General features: G+C 36.3%; 1 protein-coding gene across 1 annotated transcript in view; it reads right to left on the reverse strand.

Annotated features, from left to right (window-relative positions):
• Nucleotides 1–2,288: 2,288 nt before the first annotated feature.
• Nucleotides 2,289–24,156, reverse strand: part of AHR (aryl hydrocarbon receptor) — a 43,776-nt gene continuing 21,908 nt past the window's right edge. Inside the window, exons 4-11 of the mRNA XM_082328574.1 lie at nucleotides 23,459–23,548; nucleotides 21,225–21,348; nucleotides 15,993–16,123; nucleotides 14,863–15,065; nucleotides 13,059–13,168; nucleotides 11,397–11,538; nucleotides 9,315–10,581; nucleotides 2,289–5,297 (exon numbers count right to left, since the gene is read on the reverse strand). Of these exons, the coding sequence (XP_082184700.1) occupies nucleotides 5,142–5,297; nucleotides 9,315–10,581; nucleotides 11,397–11,538; nucleotides 13,059–13,168; nucleotides 14,863–15,065; nucleotides 15,993–16,123; nucleotides 21,225–21,348; nucleotides 23,459–23,548 (2,223 nt within the window). The 3' untranslated portion in view covers nucleotides 2,289–5,141. The remainder of the gene's footprint in view (nucleotides 5,298–9,314; nucleotides 10,582–11,396; nucleotides 11,539–13,058; nucleotides 13,169–14,862; nucleotides 15,066–15,992; nucleotides 16,124–21,224; nucleotides 21,349–23,458; nucleotides 23,549–24,156) is intronic.

A 24,156-nucleotide genomic window follows, 5' to 3' on the forward strand; every position in this document is an offset into this window, starting at 1 on the left:
TCATACCACCTACCAACAGATACCCACTGTTCCATGTTAAGAGGGAAGTCTTCATGTCCATACTCAGTGAAAAGGGGAAAATCTGATCAAAAATTTTTCTCTGTTCCCTTACCATTCTGTAAATACAGGAGGAAATGTTATATTCAATATTATTATTATGCAGTATGAAGGATTCCAATTAGTCCCAACAACTCTCAGGCTTCCTATTCTGTTTTTATAATTATTTTTCTTATAATGAAACTTCTCGAATTTATTTGTATGGGGCTTAGACATCCAGACAGTTATGATCACGCACACCTTCAAAATGGTAAAAAAAAAAATCTGTGAATTATTAATTTCTGAGTATTGCTTATGCTTTTATTTGTAGCTAGGCTGGATTCAAGAGAAGATAAGAGCCTGTTGGCTTCAGTATAAATTATTAAAATTAAAAATTATTATTATACAATAACTGCTGAGGAACCTTTCTCTTTCTCAAAGACTGGCTGCTTTGGAAATTAAATTGTATATAGCTTTGTTTATTGCTAATAACATTGCCGCTGGACATTGACTAGAAAGGTTAGGTTATAAAGAAGAAACTTCATTATCCCATAAGACTGATCACATCTTTGATTTCACATCTTTGGTTTCACATCTTTGGTTGAATCTTTGAAAATTCTGCACTTAGCTGCTGATGCCTTACTATTATGGTGCTTCTCTACTTGTCAGGAAGATCAACTTCAAGAGATAAAGAGGATTTGTAAAATGTAGGTTCACCAAAAATCAACGCACCAGAACTTGCTTGAGAGGAAGAATGGATGTTTTTCTGGAGAGCTGGCTCAGATTCCCTGGTAAGCAATCCAAGTGAATATTGCTCACTGGAAGTAACAGAAATGAAAGGGGGAAAAAGTGGACAGTGGCCCATGCTGGAAATCATTAAATATTCAGATTATGCAGAGTATTTGATGGTTGGAATTTCATTATTAGTTTTAGATGTCAACTTTTATTTTGGATGTCTAAAGCTGTTTTGGTCTAGTGTTACTTATTTCGCACTAAAAGTGCCAGTTTGCAGGGAAGGATGCCGAGGCAGAGAGGGAAGAAGGCAAGAAGATAATTTGTCAACTTAATCAACGAACAGAATAAAAATACTAAAAGTGGACTCAAGCTCTTATTCTAGATAGTAACTTTAACCTAACTTAATAAGCCAGTTCTCAAGTGACCAAAATCACCTGAGAATAAAACAGCTCTCAGTTTAAGTGTGTGAGTGGGAAATGTGGTTCCTCACTAGGAAAATGCATCTCCAAAAGAGCTATTTGGGAAAGCGTCCCTCTGACACAGCCCCAAGTAAGATGATGACTTCCATCAACAAACTGCCTGAGCTTATGACCCAGTGGACTACTGCAGGTTATGCACCACCATGGTGGTTAACTTTCATGCTGAATTAGAAATAGAAGTGGAATTCCATAAATCATAAAGAAAATGGCTTAGTCTAGAAGACAGTCGTCTCCCTCCTTCAAACAAAACTGGATAGTGAGCTCTTACAGTTCTGGGAACAGGTCGATATGTGGCTTGAAGGTATCCTTTCAACAAATCAACAGACTATAAAAAAGGATGGCCTATGTTGCCTATATTATTGCCTAATTATTTCCAGATGTCAATAGATTTGCAGTCTTGTTGAATTACTCTTGTATCTTGGCTTGTCTTTTTGTGCTACTCAAGAAGAGTAAACAAGAGGACCTACATACAGAGGTCATAGCCTAGTACTGATCCTGAATAAGATGTGTCTTAATACATTACAAGATAATAACATAGTTGAAACCAGTTAAATTCTTGTCCATCATGTCACTAAGCCAAAGAACTATTGTAAATTTGGTAAACCACATAGGGGATTACAATGAAACATTTGATTCAGCATTACAACTGATTTTAAAAGATTATCATGCAAAGCCAATATAGCACACAGGAAACAGTGATATCAGTAATTAGAAATAAACCAAAAGAATTGTTTTCTTAAAATCACTATTTATGAAATAGCAATAAACAGTAAATAGGTTACCAATGGCCAGCTACAAATCTCAAAACAGAAAATGCTGCTTATTTTTAGCAGCATCTATTGCAGAAATCTATTCCTGCCTCAGTACTGTTCAACTGTGGATTTACTGTCACTAAGCAATTAATATAGAAGCCTACCAACTGCTAATTGTGGCTTACTATTTACAAAGTTTATTTATAAACTCATTTTCATGCAAGTATAAAATAGTAATTCCATGGACAAATACACATTTGTTCACCACTAAATTACATACGTTGTATTTGCATCTAATACTCAGAGAAGTGCAAAGTCCACAGTGATGTAAATAATGATAGTTTTGTAAACTATTAGATGACGAGCTCTCAAAAGATATTAGTAACTGTATAAGGTATCTTTCTGTATACTGTGGAAATCAAACATTTTTGCAGTAAAACAACATACATTTCAGCTACATTCAAGTGATTATTTTATTACCATATATTATGTCTTACAAACTTTACTGAAGATGAGCAAGAGCGCTACAAAACCATACCTTAACACAAGAGGTGTACGGCATGGTAAGTGCAGGCATAGCAAAGGAGAGATAAGAACTGAAAGAAAAACAAGCTAAGAAAACTTGTACAAAAATGGATAGTAATACTGACCAACACTGGGTTATAATCTTACCTATAACAGACCTGAAGGGCTAATAGAGATCCAATTTAGAAACATCTGTGCACTGTAGGTACAGCTTTGTGCAGATCAAGAGTGCACTAATACAGTCAATATTGTACACATAACATAATGCACAAAATACGCTGATATGCATATAAACAACTAATTTGTTTACAGTAAGTAGGGCAGCACAGTTGTAGTACTGCATCCTTGGCACTTAGTGATAGGACAACATGTATTTGGTTTAACTAAATTCATAAACAGGATATATACTGGTTTGTAAGGTGTAAAACATACATTATATCCCTTTGAACCTTCTGGTTTTACAGCATTTTTCTAATTTTCAAGTTCAAATGCAAACATGATACACTAGCTAGATATGGAAGACGTTTCAGATATTGGCTTAAAACAAGACCTTCAATTAAAGAAATAACAGAATCACAAATTAATTCAAGTGATATTAATTAAATCTGTTACTGATGTCTTGTGGTGAAAACAAAATCTGAAACGTTAAAAAAAAAGCAACCTTGTAATACAACCCACAATGTCTTTATGGGCTTTTCCTGAATAGTCATTGCTTCCTTAATGTCCCTTTCATATATGGTAATTTCACTCAAAAGAACTGCTGAAGTTATTAATCTGAAAAGTTGTAACTGAATTAGAAGTTTGGCCTAGCATATCATATCACACAGAATAGAAGAAAATATGCTCTTCTTCAAAGAAAGCATGTTTCAGCTACGAAAGGATTCCAAGTTTAAGTGATTGTCCTTGTATTAAACAATATTAACAACTGTCTGGAGGGAGCCAATTTACTTTTGCCCATTTTAAACAAACTGGCTAAATTGCCATTTTATATTATATATAACAAATGTAATAAAATTGTTCTTAACATATAATGATGTAACACTTTAAAATTAACTGGCTTAAAATATTTTACAAAGACATTTTATTATATATGAACTATACAACACACAAGAGTATGAAATATTTTGAACATATACACATTTCTGTATTTTGCATGTAGATTATTATTTTCCACCAAACATTGGTGTCTGCAATTCTAACAATTCTCTCAGATAAAAACAAAACAAAAACCCAGAATGTTTTTGTGGATGTGGGTTTTTTTTCCTGAAAATAAAACCTATTGCAAGGAGAACTTCTTTAATGACTTTTTTCTTTTCCCAATTTCATATTTTGCACAAAGCTTTTCAAATGGATCAACATACATAGAAAGAATAACCTCTCTGTACTTTGCAGTGCAATTTGCTAGGGATAAAGTTTAAACCAAAACTGACCCTTTCCCCACTACGAACATTGAAAACTGCAGTCAAAGTAAACATCAATAGCCATCACTATTGATACTCCTTTCCCCCTTATTTAAAATGAAATCCTTTTTAATATCCATTTTAATGAAAGTATTTGCATAGAGCAGCCTTGTATTATTTCTAAAGAACATTATGAGCGTTTTAACACAAGATAAGGCACATGTTTTTCAGCATTAATAATCTAAAACTAATCCTGAGGATCTGCTCCTCCCCCTCAGCAAAATCTGCTTTTTTAATATACCCTGTATTACCTGAAGAAAGCAGAAAAGCAGTATAGAATAAACCAAAACTCTTTAGCTCAACTAAATTCAGAACATTATTAACTCCTGATAATAGTGTAGCAAATCCACAGATAAAGAATTAAGTCATTCTCTAAACAAATTATCTTTAGGGTGGGGGAAAAAAAAGATACAGCCAGTAGCACTGTAGATGTTAGATCACAGTTCACATAATATGGATGACGTTTATAGTGAGTTTTGGTATAGTGAGTTAAGCTCCCATCAGAAAACAAGGTAGCTAAATTGTGAGGCACTTAAGGTTGACAAGAAAAGGAGGAATGCAAGGGTCTGTTTCATAGAAAACCTGAAGTTGCATATCATATCCTTGTATTAAGCATTCTATTAAAGTGCTAGAAATGGAGACTTAAAACAAAAGGATTTAAATATAAAATAAGTGATTAAAGAGCTTAGTATGCATTAAAATTAAGTGCTTTTGATTCTCATGAATTCAGAGCTTTTTAATAGTTTTTAAAAAATAAAGTCTGGAAACAATCCACATGTGAAATCATCTTCCTTGTGCCATTGATGCTATTTGTAAAGTGCCCAATTATCTTCTAAACAACAAAACCATTTGCCTTATCTTATGTTGTATAGCATGACATTGTCTGTAGTACATATGTAATCCATACTGCAATGACACAGTCAATCTGATGGAAAACAGCACATGCATACTTTTAGTCAGAAGTTATAATTCCACCTGTCACTCTAAAAAGCCAGGTCTTGGATTACATATCCACCAGTATATAGTGCAACCAACCTCATTCTCAAAATGTAATTTAGCTGTTAAAGTCCAATGCTCAAAGATAGACTTATCAAGCTTTTCCTCAGAGCAGCCTGATGCCCAGACAAAATCACAGATGGAGCTCTAGATCTGAATCACATAAATCCACTAGATGCCAAATCTGAGAAGGATCTGGGTTCTGTCGGATGATGAACAGGCTGAAGATGTGTGGCAGTCTGTGCATTACTGATCACGTCTAACTGAGAGGGATATGCTTCATTTACATTTCCTCCATTGAAACAGTTTTGGAACTGGCAGGAAAAAAGACAATATAAATGGTTACCGATTTATTTATAAGTTTTAAAAAAGCCTCCTAAAGACACAGATTGTATGAAATCATCTTAAATATAATGAATAGCTTTAAAACTTTTTTTTTTTTTAATGATGAATGATGAGAAGTTAATTTGCATTAAAGTAGGGTCTGACTCATCAGTGAAACTTACCCATGTTGAAGTCAGTGGGAGTCCTACTTCAGGCTAAGTAAAGAAACATCACTATTATCTAAAGTGTAATATAGTTTCCATTTGTAGAAATTACAGTATGACTGAGCACTCCTAATTTTCATGTCCAGCTGTTACATTTTAAAAGCAACCTATTTACATATTTTTATGTCTGCAATGGGATCCAGACTTTACAGCTCTTCCAGGAATGCACATGCAGTCCTATTCATCAGCTGAAGTGTACTGCATTCAATCTACAGGCTGAGCCATCGTAGGGTGGGCTTTTTTGACAAACGGTCTTCATATTGACAATGCCAAGTACGAGCAATGAATGGCTTTCATCAGTCTTGACATAATTGTTCATAGGATTACTTTAATCATCTGATGTAATGCTTCTTGTCATGCTATAGAAAAGTCACTTTATCTACAAAATACTCCATTCAGTCATGCAAAGAAAATACAACAAAACATTTAAAATATTTCCATTATCACTTCAGGAGTCACTTATATCGTAAATACCCACTCATTCAAGGTTTGTCCTTAAAACATATGTTATACACTTGTTCATCTATCAAAATATGCTGACTTCTGGAAACTTATTTCCTTCTACGTAAACACTGAAATTTGACTAACTTTGCACAGTTCTTCTAAGTCTTTAACAAGACTATTGCCATGTGAATTATGTTTTTAATCAAAGTCACCATACTTCTAAAGACAGCTACAATAACATAAGCTAGGATTACTTCTGACAGAAGCAGATTATTTCAATATTCTTCATTAACAAGACGAGCACACTCATTAAAGTTTCTAAGAAAGTTCTCACCACAGAATCTAGTAATTAGCAAGGTTTCTCCTGTTTAATAAAGGAACACTGACCTTAAACAAGCAATCAAATTATCTAAGGCCTTTCTGCCCTTCTCCATCACTGAAAGCGTTTTTAGACTACATCGGCTATGATCCTACTGCAATTACAAGTTAGGCAGAAGGTCAAGGCAGATGACCACAATAGACCCTTCTGGCTTTCTAATCCCCTAGTCTTTTCACTTAGAAATCGATGGGAGTTAGAAGGCTGAGGAAAGGATAGCAATCATGGCTTGCGTAGCAACGTCTGTCCTCTCTCTAGACTCCAACTGCTGATAGGGATGTCAGTGTGCTAAATCCAGCCACAAAGACTGCCCTACTTTGGTTTGGCTGTGTGAATGTAGGCTCAGACAGTAGTATCCTATCTGCTTAGTCGCATCTTTACTGAAGTTACCAATTAGCAATAAAATCAAACCTTAAGTTTATTACTGTAAGTAGTGATACGTTCTCCCTGTTTACAACAAAGAAATGGATATATTTGCCATCATGGCTTTGGAACAGGTGATATTTTACAAGATTACTTCAAGTGCAGCAGCTATACTTGTGACTTAGTAGTTCCAATGGGTTCACGTACTTTAAAGTTCTTAACTCCTCTGATACAAGGCTAAATACAACCTCTGTAATACAAGCATATATAAATATAGGGTTATCTTTCCCTGGAGCAATAACATTTCTAGGTAAAAAAAGTTTCTACTTAAAATATTTCTGAATATAACAGCTTGGGTTTACAGAGAGCCCTCAATCTATAAAAACGTTAATTGGCAGATGTGACTAGATGTCAAAACTGAGTAGTCTGATACAAGATACAAGAGATGTTGTTTTTTTTTTCACGTGAACAGTGTATAGCAGTATGGGCTGCAAAAGTCAATGCTATTTGGTTTAGGAACATACAGTCTCTTCCCATGCCCCACTGCACTCAGTTGGCATATTTAAGTTTTGGATCTGCAAGGACTTGGAGATAGCTATCTGCTATCTACGATCACCTTTTACAAAAGGGGTTGGAGGAATAATCCTTCCTTGTCTCAGCAAGAAGCGTGCTCCTCTTTTAAGGTCATTTGGACAAACGTTCAGCAGTTCTCTTCATAGGTAAACAGGAGCTAACATGCACAAGGGCAACATCAGTTCTGCACCAGGCTTCTGCTTATGCAACGCTATCCAGATCCACACAGCATGGGTATACCACAGCAAGAGGGGCTGAATGTGCCTCTGAACAACTTAAGTAAGGATAACTTTTCACAAAGTGGCCCTTGTTCACTTTTTATGACAAACAAGCTAAATGCAATATTATTATTGTGGCACAGCGTTCTAGTAAATATGAAGTAATGGATGTATTCATTTATTGCATTCAGAGATGCTTAGTCATTAAACTTTTTACAGATAGATAAGAAAAAGTAAGCAAGAAAATAACAAAAAGGGGGCATAACAAAACCAAGGCAGCATAACAACAAAATAATCTACAAAATAAATGAATTTGAAACCAACCATTAAAAAGAAAGAAATGGAATTGCTTATGTGCTGGCTGTTCAAAACTGATGCACCACACCAGTATAGCTGTTGTGAAAAGAACAACACTATACTACAAGGATGAACTTGGATGACCCTGGAACTGCTTTGCAACCCTATTATCAAGGACTATGAAGGACTAATAACACTGACCACAGTCAGGCAACATACAGCCAAGCACTGCGCAAGCTGGCACACTGCGGTTTGCCAAAGTCACTTCATGCTATTACAGCCCTTGGGCACCCAGGCAGAAGCTATTCATCTTGCTGAACTGTCCTATATTTTAGCTAAATTTCTGTAATTCTGCAATTATGTTTTTACCACTAGTGAAACAGTTTTAAAAAGGATATGTTTTGCACTTGTATTAAGCATACTGAAAAACTGGGTATGTTTTTCATACTTGCATTCATACTTGCATACTTTCATACTTGCATTCCTCACCTCCGTCTTGTGTAGGTTAAATGCCAGTTAATACTTTAATTCTGTAAATGCTTATGCATGTGCATAAGCATTTATAGGATCAGTACTTTAGAATATTAACTCACTGAGGTAAAAATAAAAAAAAAGAATTGTAGCTATGTACTTGAGCAGCATTAACAGAAATAAATGTTACAATTTAAACTACTTCAACAACGGTTATTCAGAATCAGGAACTGCCTTAGTAATTTAATTTTTTTAATTCTAAGTTAATTTTACCTATGAAGAACTGTGCTTAAAACTGTAGTCTGTGCTACAGCCAGGCTCCTCTCTTCTACAGCTTTTATTGTGCATTCTCCTTAGCCCAGTGTGAAAAAGGTCCAACTTAACCACTGTGAATATAATTTTTTCCTGCTCTTTTGTCTTCAGCAGACAATTTCGACAGCAGCTTGAGAAACAAGCTGACTTTCACTTATGGAAAAGTGTAAAAATATTTTTGCAGTATCATCGTGTGTAGAAATAATATTTCATGCTATTTACGTGATATTATAATCTGATACTTTAAGTAACCCTAAAAATCATCGAAGAATCTGAGTAGCTGGAGAACACTAACATTTTAAAACCAAGATATTTTTCTGGATCCTTACAACATATTTCATGAAAATGAACATGCCAGACAATACTACTGAGATAATTCCACTCATCTAGAAAAGGTATATAAGAAAATACCAAGCTTTTGACCAATCTGCTTTTCCTTTGTGCCTACTGGGAAAATTACTGGTAGGTACAACAGACTAGTTCACTCACTCTTGCTTCGATACTGCCAAAGAGAGCTTCCAGGATGTGGATACGTGTACATAAAAGCTTGACCAAAGGCAACTGTCTTCAATCTAATGAATAAATAAAGCAAGGACATTCACACACTGCTAACCCATTAGTTTCAAACTCAGTGATTCAATTATGACAAACTCTGCAGCCCAGTAGCCACCCAAAACAATAAAAACACAATTCAAAATGCAAGCAATGTGGCAATGCTGTTTACCTTACCTTGTTCAACAACGTTTGTTGACTTGCCATAATAGGATCATATTGCATTTGATCCACGCAGCTGGGCTGTGCTTCTTGGGTGCACTGGTACATAGAAACAGCGCCTGCATAGCATGTTTGAGGAGTTAGCATAACTGACTCAGAGTTTATCCCACACTCATGATTTTCAGGGTCTTGCTGTAAACAACTGAGAAAATCCTCCAAGTTGGAAGAAGCAGAATAGGTCGATCTGTCAAAACCTGCTACAGGGAATTCCATTTGAGTGAAATTAGAAAGCTGTGGCGTCATCACTGTGGGTTGCTTGTAAGGAATAAACTCTTGCCTACACGCATAAGGGGAAGTGTTTACTTCTGATTTGTAAGAGAACTCAGGTGTAGAGGCATGCATGCCAGGGAGTACATATTGCTGGGGCTGCTGCTGTGAGCAGCTAAGAGGCATGCTGGTGCCAGAGCTCCAATTTGTGAACATCCCGTTGACTTGCATATGTTTCATCTTTTGACAGAGCTGCTGCTGTTGCTGCTGCTGTTGCTGGTCCATGAGCTGTTTCTGGTGCTGATGAAGCTGATGTGGATCTAACTCTTGCTGTACAAAGCAACCTTCATTCTGGACCAGGGGCTGCTGCTGGTTACAACCTGAATATAAGAAGTCAGACTTATTTAAGGAATCCTGAACATAAGTCAGGATTTCATCAGTTATGTCAATGTCCCCAATATCATCCACACCAGATAATTCCGTTTTAAAAAACTCCTCATCCTGCTGAATACACTTTAGATCTTCAAAGTCAATACCCAGATTTTTCATGATGCTGTACAAATCACTGGTTTTGTTATCTTGAAAGAGTGCTGCACTGTCTTCAGGAAGCGGAATGGTACTCTCCTGGGAACACTCCATTAGCTCCCGTTTGAGAATGTTGTGATTTCCAGCAGGTAGAAGATTATCCGTCCAGCCACTTCGAACACTGCCCAGTTCATCCCTGCTGTCTGCAAACAAGTTGCGCTCAAAGGAAAGTTTATGTGATGCTGGAGGGCAGAGATACACAGACTCATCTTGCCTTAACATGGCACCTAGGAGGGAGTTTGGATCCACGGAATCATTGTGTAGCGTTGCTTTGGCTCCTTTTCCTGTCGTGCTTTTACTCTTTAGCTGAGAGGGATCCATAAGGCTCGACATAGGGAAAGATACCTCATATAACACAGCCTCACCAGTAGCAAACATGAAGGGCAACTTCATGTTACGCTTCCGTAGATGTTCTGCCCCTTCTTCATCTCTGAAAATAAATCAGATATATAGCATAATACTGCAGTACTAAACAGTTACTGTAATCTTTTTGTCCTCTGGAATTAATATTGAAAAAAAATGAACTGTTGTATTGGTAGGCGTTTTTCAAATTCCTCGCTATTCCAGCTCAACTTGGCTTGAGTTAAACCAAGAGGCAGATTGTGAAATAAGGAGCTTATGACTGTAATACCACCTTTACATATTACATTTGTAATTAAATCTAGATAGCATACAACATTTTCTGTGCGTTATGAGTGGAAATGAAAATAAGTGGGCTTTGTTCCACATGTTATGTTTTTCTTGGCATACCAAGTAAATGAATACTTCAGTAATGAAATCTCTTTTCTCCATTTTACAGACTCCTTAGCAAAAATTATTTAACCTGTATAACAGTGCTGAATTCCATATTACATAGAATTTAGTTCAGCACCATAAAGGACTTAACATAAAGAAATTATCTGTCGTTTCTTCTACACAACTGCGGTTGGATATCTTAATTTTTGCTAACAGGGATACTGAATTAAAAATAGGCTGGATGGAATAACTTGGTGCTTGTACCACTGCTCTTTTTCTTTATATGAAATCAAAATGTCTAAAGTTTTACACATAAAGGACTATGCCACATAAGTACTGAAATATCAGAATTCTTTTCAATGCTTGTTAGCAAATTGGAAGAGGTTTTCTTTTTGGAGTTCAGCATTTAAAGGGAGTTTATTTAAAAAATAAAGAAGTCCTTTCTGAATATAAACAAGCTTAAAAGTTCTCAGTTTTTGAGGGATACTACTTTATACGATGATGACTTACGTAAGAGGTCTTTGCGTGGCAATGATGTAATCTGGTCTTCCATTTTTGTAGACAAGACGTGCGTTTGCCTGTACCCAGGCCCATCGATTTTCTTTGGTTAGAAGCCTAAATACAGTCATTCCACTCTCACCTGTCTTCATCACTAGAGTTAAAGAGTAAGCATACTGTTTACTGTCCCGTGAACAAAAATAGGAAAATCCGGCATGTCATGAAAGTAATCCCATTTGTAGAGCAATTTTACAGATCTCATGTCCTCAGTCACCCATTTCTGTGTGGCACTAATGTGAAACAGGATCCTAGTGAAATCCTAGTGAAACAGGATGATCAATCACTTTTAAGATGTCTACTTTAATTCGCTGGTAAAATAAAACTCAAAACTGCAAGCAATTGTAAGATACCCGCTACAGCCTGGCAACATCCTACATGGAGCTTCATCCATTATTTCTGCAATAACAGAAATTAATAAATACTAGAACACGTAAATGACAAAAGCCTAAGTCTCTCTTATATCCAAAAAGTAACTATTATTTAAGATATTAGAAAACACATTAGCTCTGAATCAAATTCTTTCACATTTTGACTGATTAATGCAGAGGTACTTCACAATCCATTATTTTTCACTCACACTATCATTTGATAAACATACATTTTCATTGTACATTGCTGAAAACACTGCATTTCTAGACAGAAAAATTAAATTTAAAAAATATTAGGAAAGTTTAAGAATCCTAACAAAAAATAATCTTTGCTACGAGACTTTTTTTTTTGTCTTGGCATCAGAAATGGAGCAAAAGCAGTTTTAAGACAAAGTTTCAAACCAAAATTTCAAACCAAAGCTTCATCACATTCTATTCTGGCAATATTTTCTTTCTTATTCCTTACCAAACAAACAAAACCACTGATAGGCAACAGTGACTGAGCTATACCTGAAACAGAAAACCTGCTTAATACAGGTTGAGAACTAACCTACTGAGGGGGGTTATTTAATTGTATATAAGGGGACAAAAGAAAAAACAGTTTTTCAAGAGAAGTCAGTAGAAAAGAAGAAGCACCAAAATATCCTGAAGATGTTTCTGTTACTTCCAAAGACAAATACGTTACAGCTAACAAAAAAGGAAAGAAAGAAGTCCACTAAATAGATACATATCAGATAGCTGACACTTATTTCCTTAGCTTAAAACATTATACTTCTCTCCTTAAGTTGTTACTTAAACCAAATCAAGCTGCCAAGAATCAAAACTAGAAATGTAGAGGACACTAGCATGCTAAATCAGAGATTAATTTCTGTTAAAAATCTTACACTGATATCAAAAGAAAATGCTTTATTTAACTTCCTAACAGGAAAGCTATCTTTGAAATAGTCCCTTTGCCCAAAGGAAGTTGTTGAAATAGCAGAAGTTGGGTTGAGCAGCGGAGGAAGTGAGAAGAGCAAGATATGACAGAAACTAGAATATATAACCTAAAAGGGTCTAGATAGGAATATTAACTATTTCTTCATCCAGTATAAATTTTTATAGGGAGGGAAAGATCACATGAAACGAACAGTGCTCTTTTAGTTAATGAACTTTTTTTTTTTTTTTTAAGAGTACTTCATAGTATTTTTTCAGTATGAATATCATCTATGCTTTGATTTTTCAGCCTTTCTTAGGGAATGAAGCTTACTTCGGACATGATTTTCAGCACAATAAAGCATATCAGCTGCATGAACAAACTGGTATCCCGTTCCTCTCATACACAGCTCTGCTTCAGTGTATCCCAGGACAATCTTTCCTCTGGAAGGTAAAAACAAAAAATTGCAACACTGATGATGAACAAACTCATAGAACAAATGCCAAGCAAGTTAATTATGGCTAGAACACTTCAGACGTAAATGCTAACTACATTTTGTTGCAATATCAATTGTATGCGGAAGCATGACAGTTCTAAGAAAAAACACAGTTAGCAAGTCATAAAATTTTTACTAGTCCCCCAAGTTGCCTTCAGTGACTAGGAATTGGTTCACAAAATTATTAGATCATTAAAAACGAAAAAAAGAGTATGTCTACAGTTCAGCTGGACTCTTAATTCCATACTTTGGAACATATTCACTTATAGCAAGCAGCTCCCATTTGTTGCAATGAAAGACACTGTTTGCCTCACCCTATTTCATAGCATTTATCTATAGGTGCTCTCATGTAGAATTAAGTAGGGCCTTAATTTTAGTTACCTAAAACTTCTTGCCTAAATTAGTATTTGTAGTAGCTTAAAATTCAAACCAGGGCATATCTCAGAACTACATCCCTTTTGCTATTGAGTGGTTTCAGACCTCTGTGTTTGCATTTAAGCTAAGACACACCTCAGAGGAATACTGGCAATAGAGTCATGTTTGACCCTGGTAGCTAAAATTAAAGTACTTTACTAGAGGTCAGAGAGATGAAGAACTTAACAGCATTTGTGTGAGCACTAAGAGATACATGATTCAATGAAACAGTCAAAAAGAGACTAAAACAGGATTTGGAACAAAGAAATAGAGGGGAAAAAAAAGGAAAAAGTAAGGATGGGGAACAATATATGCAAGAGTATAAAACGTGACAAAAATTGAAGGTTTCAAGTGAAGCATAATGAAGAAAATCAAACAGAAGAAAGAAAAGCCTGTGTTAACATTTTGTTAACTTTTACTCATACCAGTTTATAGAACCCAAGAAAAACATTTTGGTTTATCAGTAGACAGAATACAGAGTAATTTCATTCTACATTATTCTATAAGTAGACATGGAAATCCATATGAGAGATTCCACTGAAAATGAGTTTGAAAGCTGAAAGTATTATCACTCAAAAATAGGAGGGAGGAGAGAAGGAAGGAAGGAGGTCAGAGGCTTTTCTTTTGATAAGCATCTTAATGGGCTTCTTGCCATGTTGATGCATAGTTATGTTATGTTGATCTAGTAACGCAATGGTGTTTCCATTTTTTATATAGGGAAAAGAATGGTTTGGAAATGGGTAAAAGTCATAGTATAAAAAAAGGACTTCATTTGTTTATTTTGAAGTAAGTAACATTTCCATTGTATTTTATATTTATTTGAACCGAAGGAGAAAATATGCATTTAGAACAAAATGAAACACTTGTTCTATCAGTTTCAAAACCAAATTTCAACCAGATTTAAACGTTAAACTTTTCTTCTTCCCCAATTCATTAGTATTCTGTCTTTTGGGTTTTTTTGTTTTGTTTTGGGGGGGGGGGGGGTGTTGTCTTGTTTTTTTAATGATTGAGAATCAGAAACCAATATGCCCTTTCAAGGAAGTACACTATGACAATCCCATTTCTCTTTACTTACTAGGAGGGATGAAGAGAAAAATCCCAACAGCTCAGCTCCTCAACAATTATCAGTATTGACTGAAACAGTAGCCAGCTTTATATTTCAAATACATACTTGAAACTTATCAGCAAATTATTATTAGAGTATTATGCAGAATAATTTACACCTACTTTGCATCACAGCCAGTAGGTGTGAAATCCAGTTTGTGTTTAGTTCTGAAGATGAAATTTTTGGTTCGTATCTCAAGGATAGATGGCGGCTGCAGGGGAGTAGCTACTGCAAACAGAGCAAGCTGAGGAGACAAAGTAGCACCATCCTTCCCCTTCTTGTTTTGTCCATGGAGAAACTTTAATCGTCCTTGAAAATTCATAGCCTTAGGATGAGGAAAAAAAAATAATTGTTATATGTTGGAGATATTTAAGAGTAAGATATTTCTGTTATGATGTAAAACAGAACACCCATCAGATTCAAGCTTTCTAGCATGGCATACACAAAAGTTAGCTAACAAGTACAGAATACTGTTGTTATACCCCTGAGCGTGTCACTTTGAGATCTACTAATAAACTCACTGGAAAAAGAACTAATGGGAAGGTTGTTTTGTAAAAAAAAAAACAAAAACAAACAAAAAAAAAACCAACCAAAAAACAAACCCCAAAAAACCCACACAAACCCAAACACATAATAGCAATAGATCTTTTAATATTCTAATGAACATGGAATTATATATAGACACGTACAATTAACATAACATTATTTCTCTTGCATTTCTGTCAGTCATTAGTATAAAGTATGCAATGTGTGCAATTGCAAAATCCTATATAAACAATTCTATTTGTAAAGAAGTCACCTAGCTGGTGATAAACCCATATTTCTTTTAAAATCTACAGCATTAACAAACAAAAAAAACGTATTAAAAAGAGCAAGCACAGACTTTCCCAAGTAAGAGAATACTACGGTTCTGTTAGTTATTATGACTTACTGCATCTCAAGATACCCAACAGAAAATAATCTTTGTAATGCTTTTTTATCTGCAAATCACAGAGTACTTTACAAAAGCAGATGCTCATTCATATTTCACTGAGGAAACTGAGCCATGAGAAATGAAAGAACTTGCACCTGGTTGTAACAACATGTTGAAGGGGACACATTTAGTGTCACTAACTGAAACATACTGGTTCAAGCAGCCCAGATATCTATGGAGACTTAACAAATAAAGTAAGTTGCTGTACATATTGTAAGGATAATGCAAATTTCCATCTTGCAAGCATGTGTGGAAGTTTTTATATAACTCCGTACTCACCAGGAACCCAGATGAATTATCCAGGAGGCATCGTAACCTGCAGATGAAATTCCTTTCCATAAAGGAAGAATTCTCTGGAGGAAGTTGGTCTGGGTTATAATAGGTTGCTGGCTGTGAAAAGCCATTATCTCCTACAGGAAAGTATTATTTACAAGAATTATTTTTAGAAGAACACCTAGTGAAGGCTATCTATAACAAATTATCTTCCATCTCATAAACAAAGGATTAGGTCATGACCTGAGCAAGAACAATGTAAACTGGAAACATCCTCAGAACCTATACTGATTATAACACTAGGTTAAGCATCAGTTCTTCTGACGGGATTATCTTTTACAAGCTATGGTATTTTAAAACTGCATGCAGTTTATTTTTTTTTTAAGTGGTGTTTTTTTGGTGTTTTGTTTCGGGGTTTTGTTTATTTTTTAATTTATTCTTTGCGTTTGTCAACAATCTAGCTTCTGATCCAGCTGCAGAGAGCAGAGTTCTCAGCAGAGAGCACATCCACATTTCTGCAACAGCAGGACCTGCAAAAGGCATAGTAACTATAGGAGTGTAACTATAACCGAGTATTCAAAAGCTCAGTAGATGGTGTCAAACTGTGAAACTGTTACTTTCCAGACAGCCAGGTGAAAGCTGTAGTGATAAATAAAAAGAAGCATCTTTAGGGAACCACCACAATAAATCAACGTACTTTCTCTAATGGATGAAAAAAACCCCTACTAAATAGTGAAAATATTTCTGGGCTGTGCTGATCAAGAAAACACCATAGTTACCTCTCCAGAGGAACCAAAGCAGTTGTGTTTGTGGGTTTTGTTTGTTTGTTGGTTTGTTTAAAAAACCCCAAACAACTCAAAAACAACATGATTGACAACTAGGATAACAACATGATATTCTTCTGCCACTACAGGACAAGCATTTGCTGCTAAGTGGCATTTAGAAAACAGACTTAAACATTTGGAATATAAAGTAAAAACAGAAGGTAAATCAATAAACTTCTGATAGAATACATATGTTCTGCATAAGACTACATATACAGAAATACCAGAGCATGTATCCTCACAGCAAATTTAGCAAAGTGATCTCGTTTGCAATACATATAAAAAAAACCCACAAACTGGTCATTCCCTAGGAATTCATACACGCAGAAAATTAAGAAAAAAAACAGTGCAAAATGCTATTTTAGAGTGCTAAATACTCTGTAATTTAAAAAAATAGTCCATGTACTCCAAGAGAACTGATTGCCATGTACAGACAAAAGAAGAATACAGATTTTTAAGGAAAGAACCCATATTGACCTTCCAGACTTGGAGATGAAATCAGGGAGAGCATGTCACTTAATCACACACCACATTATGTTCTCTGGAACATAATTCTGTCTCTTGGACAGCTGGAAAAACTTACAGATAGGCTAGGTGGTTTGTACAACGGCAAATCAAACCCAAAGGAAAACAAATCATGACCAAAAGTCAGTTCAATTTAATATCCTATTAATTCAAGGGACTGAACTGGAGTCAAATGAGTTTGCTGATGGCTCAATCAGAGGCCTTGCAACCTAAGGCCACATAAATCCAACAACAATGCTGAGTTATCCAGCTTTTCAGATAAAATCAGGAAATACCTTTTTTTTTTTCTTCCTTAAAAGAACTGCTCTGCAAGGTCAATTTTTGCTGAACAAACTTCAAGGTATGGAGAAAAAGAAAAAGGGCCCTAGTTGATCATGTGTATGAAAAGGGATAATCTGAAATTACAGCCATCTACAGAACTGGGTATTGGCCAAAGCCACCATTATGAGCTGATCCCACAGGTACAGAAACTCAGATACTCATAGTCCAAGACAGTTACCACCTAACTTCGATATTAGAAAATAACGTATTCCCACACTTGTCATATGGGTGGTTCTCAACAGACAAAAGCAAACTTACTTCCTTACTGCCTACTGCTGCAGATTATTTTTTTTTTTTTAATTGCCTAATTGCTGGTGAGAATTTTCAATTCTTCTGAGGCAGTGCTTCTCCAAGAGGTGCTGACACAGGTTAGATGCTCTCTGAAGAAGCAATGATTATGAAGAAAGGGCATCAAAGAAACAGCTTGCAAATCCCAACTCATCTTTCAAAAATGCCAACTCTGACATCCTTGACAATCCCTGCATATACATTACTCAAGGTCTCCTCAAAATGGTTAATACACTGCATATATCAACATCCGTGTTTCACAAGTATCTACACCAAAGAAGTCACTAAAATACTTTTTTTTTCCCCAAGCAATCCCAATATTTGTGTTCCTTTTCTATTGCCACAACTTTATTCCTGCAAGACCAACTACTACTGAGAAAGGTGCCAGCTAGTGAGGCCGAAAGAAAATTGGTATAAACAGTTGGCTACTGTCAGAAGAACTGACTGGAAGAGATGCTGGCCAGGCAGGAGCATACTAGGAGCACTGAGTAGTTAAGCCTTAAAGTCCCTGTGTGTATTTGTTCAGTCGATTCTTCCATGGAGAGATTAATGAGACTATGGGCAACTTTTTGGAGGGGATGCAGGGAAAGACTATAATCATCAGTAGGAGGCTCCTTGAAGGGCTCCGATTAAGTCCTCCAACTCAGATAAATCTTGTGGCTGAGGAGTGCCTAACCCAGTGTAGCTCTAGTACCCCATAAGCAGCGCAAGGCTTTCTGCTGGCATCCCTGGCACTGGCAGGCATGCCCTTCAGCAGTTCTGGCACAGGAGCAACTCAGTTTTATTCTTTCGGTAAATACAGAGCTGGAATTTGAATGGAGGTATCTTATCTGAGTTCTCTCAAGTGTCTGTCAACTTCCCTAGTAAAACAGGCAGTTTCCAAGAGTGAACAAGGCTTTGGCAGAAGCAGCAACACAGTCCGTAGCTCACGAGAGGAGGGGAACAGAACTCAAAACAGGAGGGAACAGGCTTCAAGCCCACATTTGTGAAAGGAATACTGCTGCACTTTCCCAGGCAGACAGAAGGCAGAGAGGTTCTAGTGCCAGGATCTTGGAGAAGTGACTCACTGTAAGAAGGCAAAGAGTCTTACAGAGCATCTGCAAACCCTGGAGCAAAACTACCAGTTAACACTACAGGGGGTAGAACTCATATCCCTCATGAAGTTCACGTTGGAGCTCATCGACACCATGGAGCAATGTGCAGATCATGCTGCGTGTTAAGTCCTTTTCTTTCTCTTTAAGCTCAAGACCATACATGGTTGCGTAGCAAGTGAACTTTCAAAGATAACCCAAACTTGAGGCTGCAAACCAGATACTTGGGACTGAAAAACCAGAATTTTGCAAACTTCACTGGGAACATGACAGGGCTGGGAGGAGTGTCTGGGAAGCACAGTAAACAGCTGAGGAGACCAGTGGTCTAGGGGCATACCAGAGTATTGAGTGAGACGCAACAAGTCTGGGCTAACTGAAGCAGAATTAGTTCCCAGCCTCAGGCTGGAATCTGTGCTTAAGCCTGAGCACAATTAGAATATGTCTATAAATATCTACATAATGTCAGCTGAATGTATTAAAAAGGAAATGGATTAGATTAGCAAAAATGGGGAGGATCCTTATGATCATAGCATTATCCTTTGTTATAAATCCAAATTCAGTTTAAAAAGCTTCAACTTCCAAACATTTTACGCTACTTGAGGCCCAAAAATAATTAGCAGCTTCTAGTAAGCTAGGAACACGAGGTACAAAACAAACGATTGTTTGTAATACTGCTCAGCACTTCCGTCATTGAGTCAAACCTGATACCAAGTCAACCTGGCATCGTACTTTTCAAAAACAACTTTTGTAAATTCATATGCACTTCCTTAAGTGCTACAGAACACCATTTCATTCTGATGCAAACGTAAGCCACCACATAAAAACCTGGTTTCTGAGTGCCAGCAGCAGTTTGCTATACCACATTGTAATATTAACCAGTTCTGTAGCATGTTTGCAACTGGATTGTGGAAGACTGATCCACAGATGATATAACAATGTTGACCACTAAATGGAAAATGGACATATACTGAGCTGTGGGCCAAACAAGTAAGTAACATTTGCCATTTTTTATTTCTCTATGAAATCATGGCATTTCTTTACTATAAAATATTAAATGGGAAACTGTTAGAGTTTTAAATCAAGTTGCTTTATGAATGATAGATTTATTAAAAAATAATATGGACATTTTCTGGATTAAAAAAACCAAACTTGTCTATACCCAAGTAACTTAGAGTAACATAGAGCTTCACCCATGTATTTAAACAACTGTTGTGCAAAATGGAGCATTACAGTTGTCTCAACAGATTTGTCATTATCATCAGGCAGGCATACACTTCCCATATTACACGTAACTATCTGTACCAACACATCCCTGTTCCGATATGTAAACAACATGTCTCCCAATATAGCAGGTCGCTTAAGCATCAGTCAATAACATGACAATCTGATGCTCTAACAATCATAGTACTTGGTCTTAAAGGCTCATATATTTTATCTTTTATTCCTCTTCCCCTTTTACTCACAAGAGAAGTACTGGTCTATATGGCAGCCTACATGTAACAGTGACAGATGTGGAAGAGTAAAACTCTTCCACAACCAGGAATGTACTATTCCATATATTAACACTGTAACTAACACATTCTTAGCCATGGAATGGATTTACCAGCCTGAAGAGCTTAAAAAGGTCTTGTACCCAATTGCCTGCTGGCCTTCCTAAGCTAATAAATTTGGTGTCATGATCTGTAACCAGGAGTAGCAGATGTAAGAGAGATCACTACTTTGGAGAAATCACTTTCTCATTCAAACAGTGATTAAAGATGAGCTGTATAATTGAGGGCGAACACAAACAAATCAAATGTCCTTGTTCCTTATGTCACCAAAAGAAACTGTCCACTTCCGACTGCCCTGTTTGCAACACAAACACACAGGATTACCTGCTTTGTTGTTTACCACAGGACTACTGATCAGACATGTGAGACATTGTCATTTATACTCCAAATTAAAGTTTCCCAATTTAAAGCAAAATTAGTATTTTAATGGTGTTGTGCTATGAATAGCAGGCTTATTTAAAGTGCAAAAAAACAGTAATTCCCACTGTTGCCTAAACATATCTGTAAAATTCAAATAAGTTTAAAAGATGTTATTCCTTCCTTTGTTCATGTAAAATAATATAAACTTTCTTATGTACACAAATTAAAAAAATGCCAACTAATCAAACAGGCAAACACGTAAGTTGGCTGCATTCTCACCTTGTACGCTTGGTCCAGAATCTGCAGACTGGGCAGGATTTAATGCCCAATGTAGCTGTCGTTGAAACTCAGGTCTGTCTTCTGTGTGAATCAATTCAAATACACTCTGGTGTATAATATCAGACTACATACAAAAAGGAAAAAGGCAGGAAAGAAAGAATAAGAAACTTATATGACAATATGACATAAGTTGTCTGGTTGACAACACTGCTATGGATATAGCAAAATGGATTTTGCTCGGAGATAAAAAAACACATTCGCATGCACATGGCAAAGCTTTGCAAAACGATTTTTAGCAGCACAGAGAAGAATTCAGTCACACCCATGACTGCAAACATGAGAAATAATAACAAAAAATATTACCTTAGAAAAAAATAACATTATGTCAAGTATTTCTTTACCTGCTTTTATCTAAGCAAGCCTGGAACGGTTATGCTTAGGTTTTGTTTAAATCATTTAATTTTACATACTGGTAAATAAAGCACTTGCCAGCTGTTACTTCGACCTGACCCATCCTAGGTGCTACAGGAATACAAAAGAAGCCAAAGATCCTGAGACAAACAACTTCCAAAAACTAAGCCAAGTAGATTATGGTTTTGTTTGCCTGAAAGCTTTGTCACTCCTTAAGGATGCATTAAAATCTGTAATTATTAAGTTCTCGTATCACCACCAATTGCATGGTTAGGAATGTGATCTAAACAGCACAGCAACAACAGCCAAGATCAGTGGTTGAAAGAAATTAAGGGGGGAAAAAACCCACCCAAAATACTCAAGAAAAGCCTCAGTCAACGGAGAGGAGTTAAATTGCCTGTTTTCTGCATTGATCAAAAACCCAACCATTATATAAACAGAAAATATTTAAAATAAAACATGGATCTAAGGAAATTAAGATGAGCTGGCAAAAGCAGAAGCCTAGCTCAAATTTTGCTTTGATGAATTTCATAAAAGAATCACTATTTTCCAGAATAAATTGCCAGAAATGATAGTTTTTGTAACTTTAAGACTTCACTTCATGCACTTGATTTATTGCCACTACTATACAAATTTTATACCCAATTTGTTTTCCAAGCTTTTCTCTTCATTCCCCAACACTGAAAGAATCTGTAACCCCAGGAATAATAATGTTCTGTTTGGAATATTGTCTTTTACACAAACATTCCCCAATTTCTTATCAGTTAGCTAAAATTGCAGACCAAGCATAGTTTCTCCCTATTTTTAGACAGCAACTGAATCTATCATCATCCAGTACCAAAGATATAAATTGATAACTATAACTAAGCTTCTATCATCTTAACATAAACTAATCCCAGGAGTTCTCTAAGGAAGGCAACCTGTGCACACTGGGTCTTGGTCTTTACTACTTTGGTACCTGGCTTGCAAGCCCAAGGAAGTTAGCCACAGCTGTAAATCATAGAATCATTAAGGGTGGAAAAGACCCTTAAGATCATCGAGTCTAACTGTTAACCTATCACTGCCAAGTCCACCACTAAATCATGCCCTCAAGCACCACCTCTACCCATCTTTTAAATACCTCCAGGGATGGAGACTCAACCACTTCCCTGGGCAGCCTGCTCCAATGCAGGTGAACCCCATCTGTCTCCAGCAGGCCTGGTGCCATGTAAACTGCCCCATGATTGAAAAACCCAAAATTCCACTGCTGGCACCAGCCTCTGAGCCACGCGTTAATGAGATGGGTCTTCCTGTTCCTTTCCGTATGCCTCCTGGCTACTGAAGGGATGGAGGAAAACACTAAAAAAAAATGCTTGTTTTGAACTAAATAAGTAAATAAAGTAAATACAAGCCAGAGAACACGAAAATTCTAAAAATACTAAAATCACTCAGTTGATACTTAAAACGTCAAGGCATACAGAGTTAATTTTGTATGAAAGGTTTCTACTAAAATAATTACCTTCCCATTGAATTCTGTCTCACTCAGCATCATAAACTGGGTAACACCACAGTATAAATTTCAAACAGTTGTTCCAGTAAAGACTAATTAAGTGTGAAAAGTTCCTATCTTGCCTAACTCAACTTTGGAAATTATATTCCTGTTGTGCTTGGCCTGAGGTACCATTTCAGCTATGTAAGCTTATAGAAAAGTAATACGGTTTCAAAGTAATCCAACCCAAACTGAGATTTTTATTAGACAAACTATCAGACCCGAAATATGAACACTGATGCCCTCTGAAATTAAGTAAAACCTCTGCAAAAAAAAAAAAAAAAAACAAACTTACTTGTTGGAACCCCAGGTAGTCTTGGATAGTAGAAGAGACGTAAAAAACCAGAGCATCAGCCGTAACAACTAATACAAAACCATTTAATGCCTGAGGAGGAAACACACCAATCTGTCAGCTTCAGAGACAAAATTCCAGATAATAATTGTGGCTGTAAGTCTACCTATGTCCTAGTCTCACAATAAAATGTGAAGCATGCAAAAACATATCATTATCTAACAGCATAAACAGAAGAATTCTTCATTGCATCTCTCTACAGTATACAGGGCACAATGAAGAAAACAGCATCTAATGAAAAAAGAAAAATGTTCTTTTGGAAAATTCAGGGGAGAAGCCAAAGCCTGTTGATGATTTTTATTTACTCTTGACTGCAGGAGATGAGGGACAGCAGTATGAACAACTATAGGTTTATCTAATGTCAACCGTAATTCACAATGCTTGTGTGGCTCAAGCCTTTGGTACACCCAGCTGCCCGCAGCACGAACGAGAGCCATGTCACAAACCGATTCCCAAAATCTGTTCTATTCATAGCACAGACAGGCCTAAGTGGACAGGAAATCAAGCGACCAAGATCCCCTATATAGTCCAAAAAACCATTTTATAGCTTACTTAAAATAGAAAACCTCTGCACAAGTGGACTGTTGCAAGTAAACAATGTTTTTGAAGAGATTTCCCCCTTCACGAAGCAGCAGACTAAG

Source organism: Platalea leucorodia, assembly GCF_965183815.1.
Source record: "Platalea leucorodia genome assembly, chromosome: 1".
NCBI classification, from domain to species: domain Eukaryota; kingdom Metazoa; phylum Chordata; class Aves; order Pelecaniformes; family Threskiornithidae; genus Platalea; species Platalea leucorodia.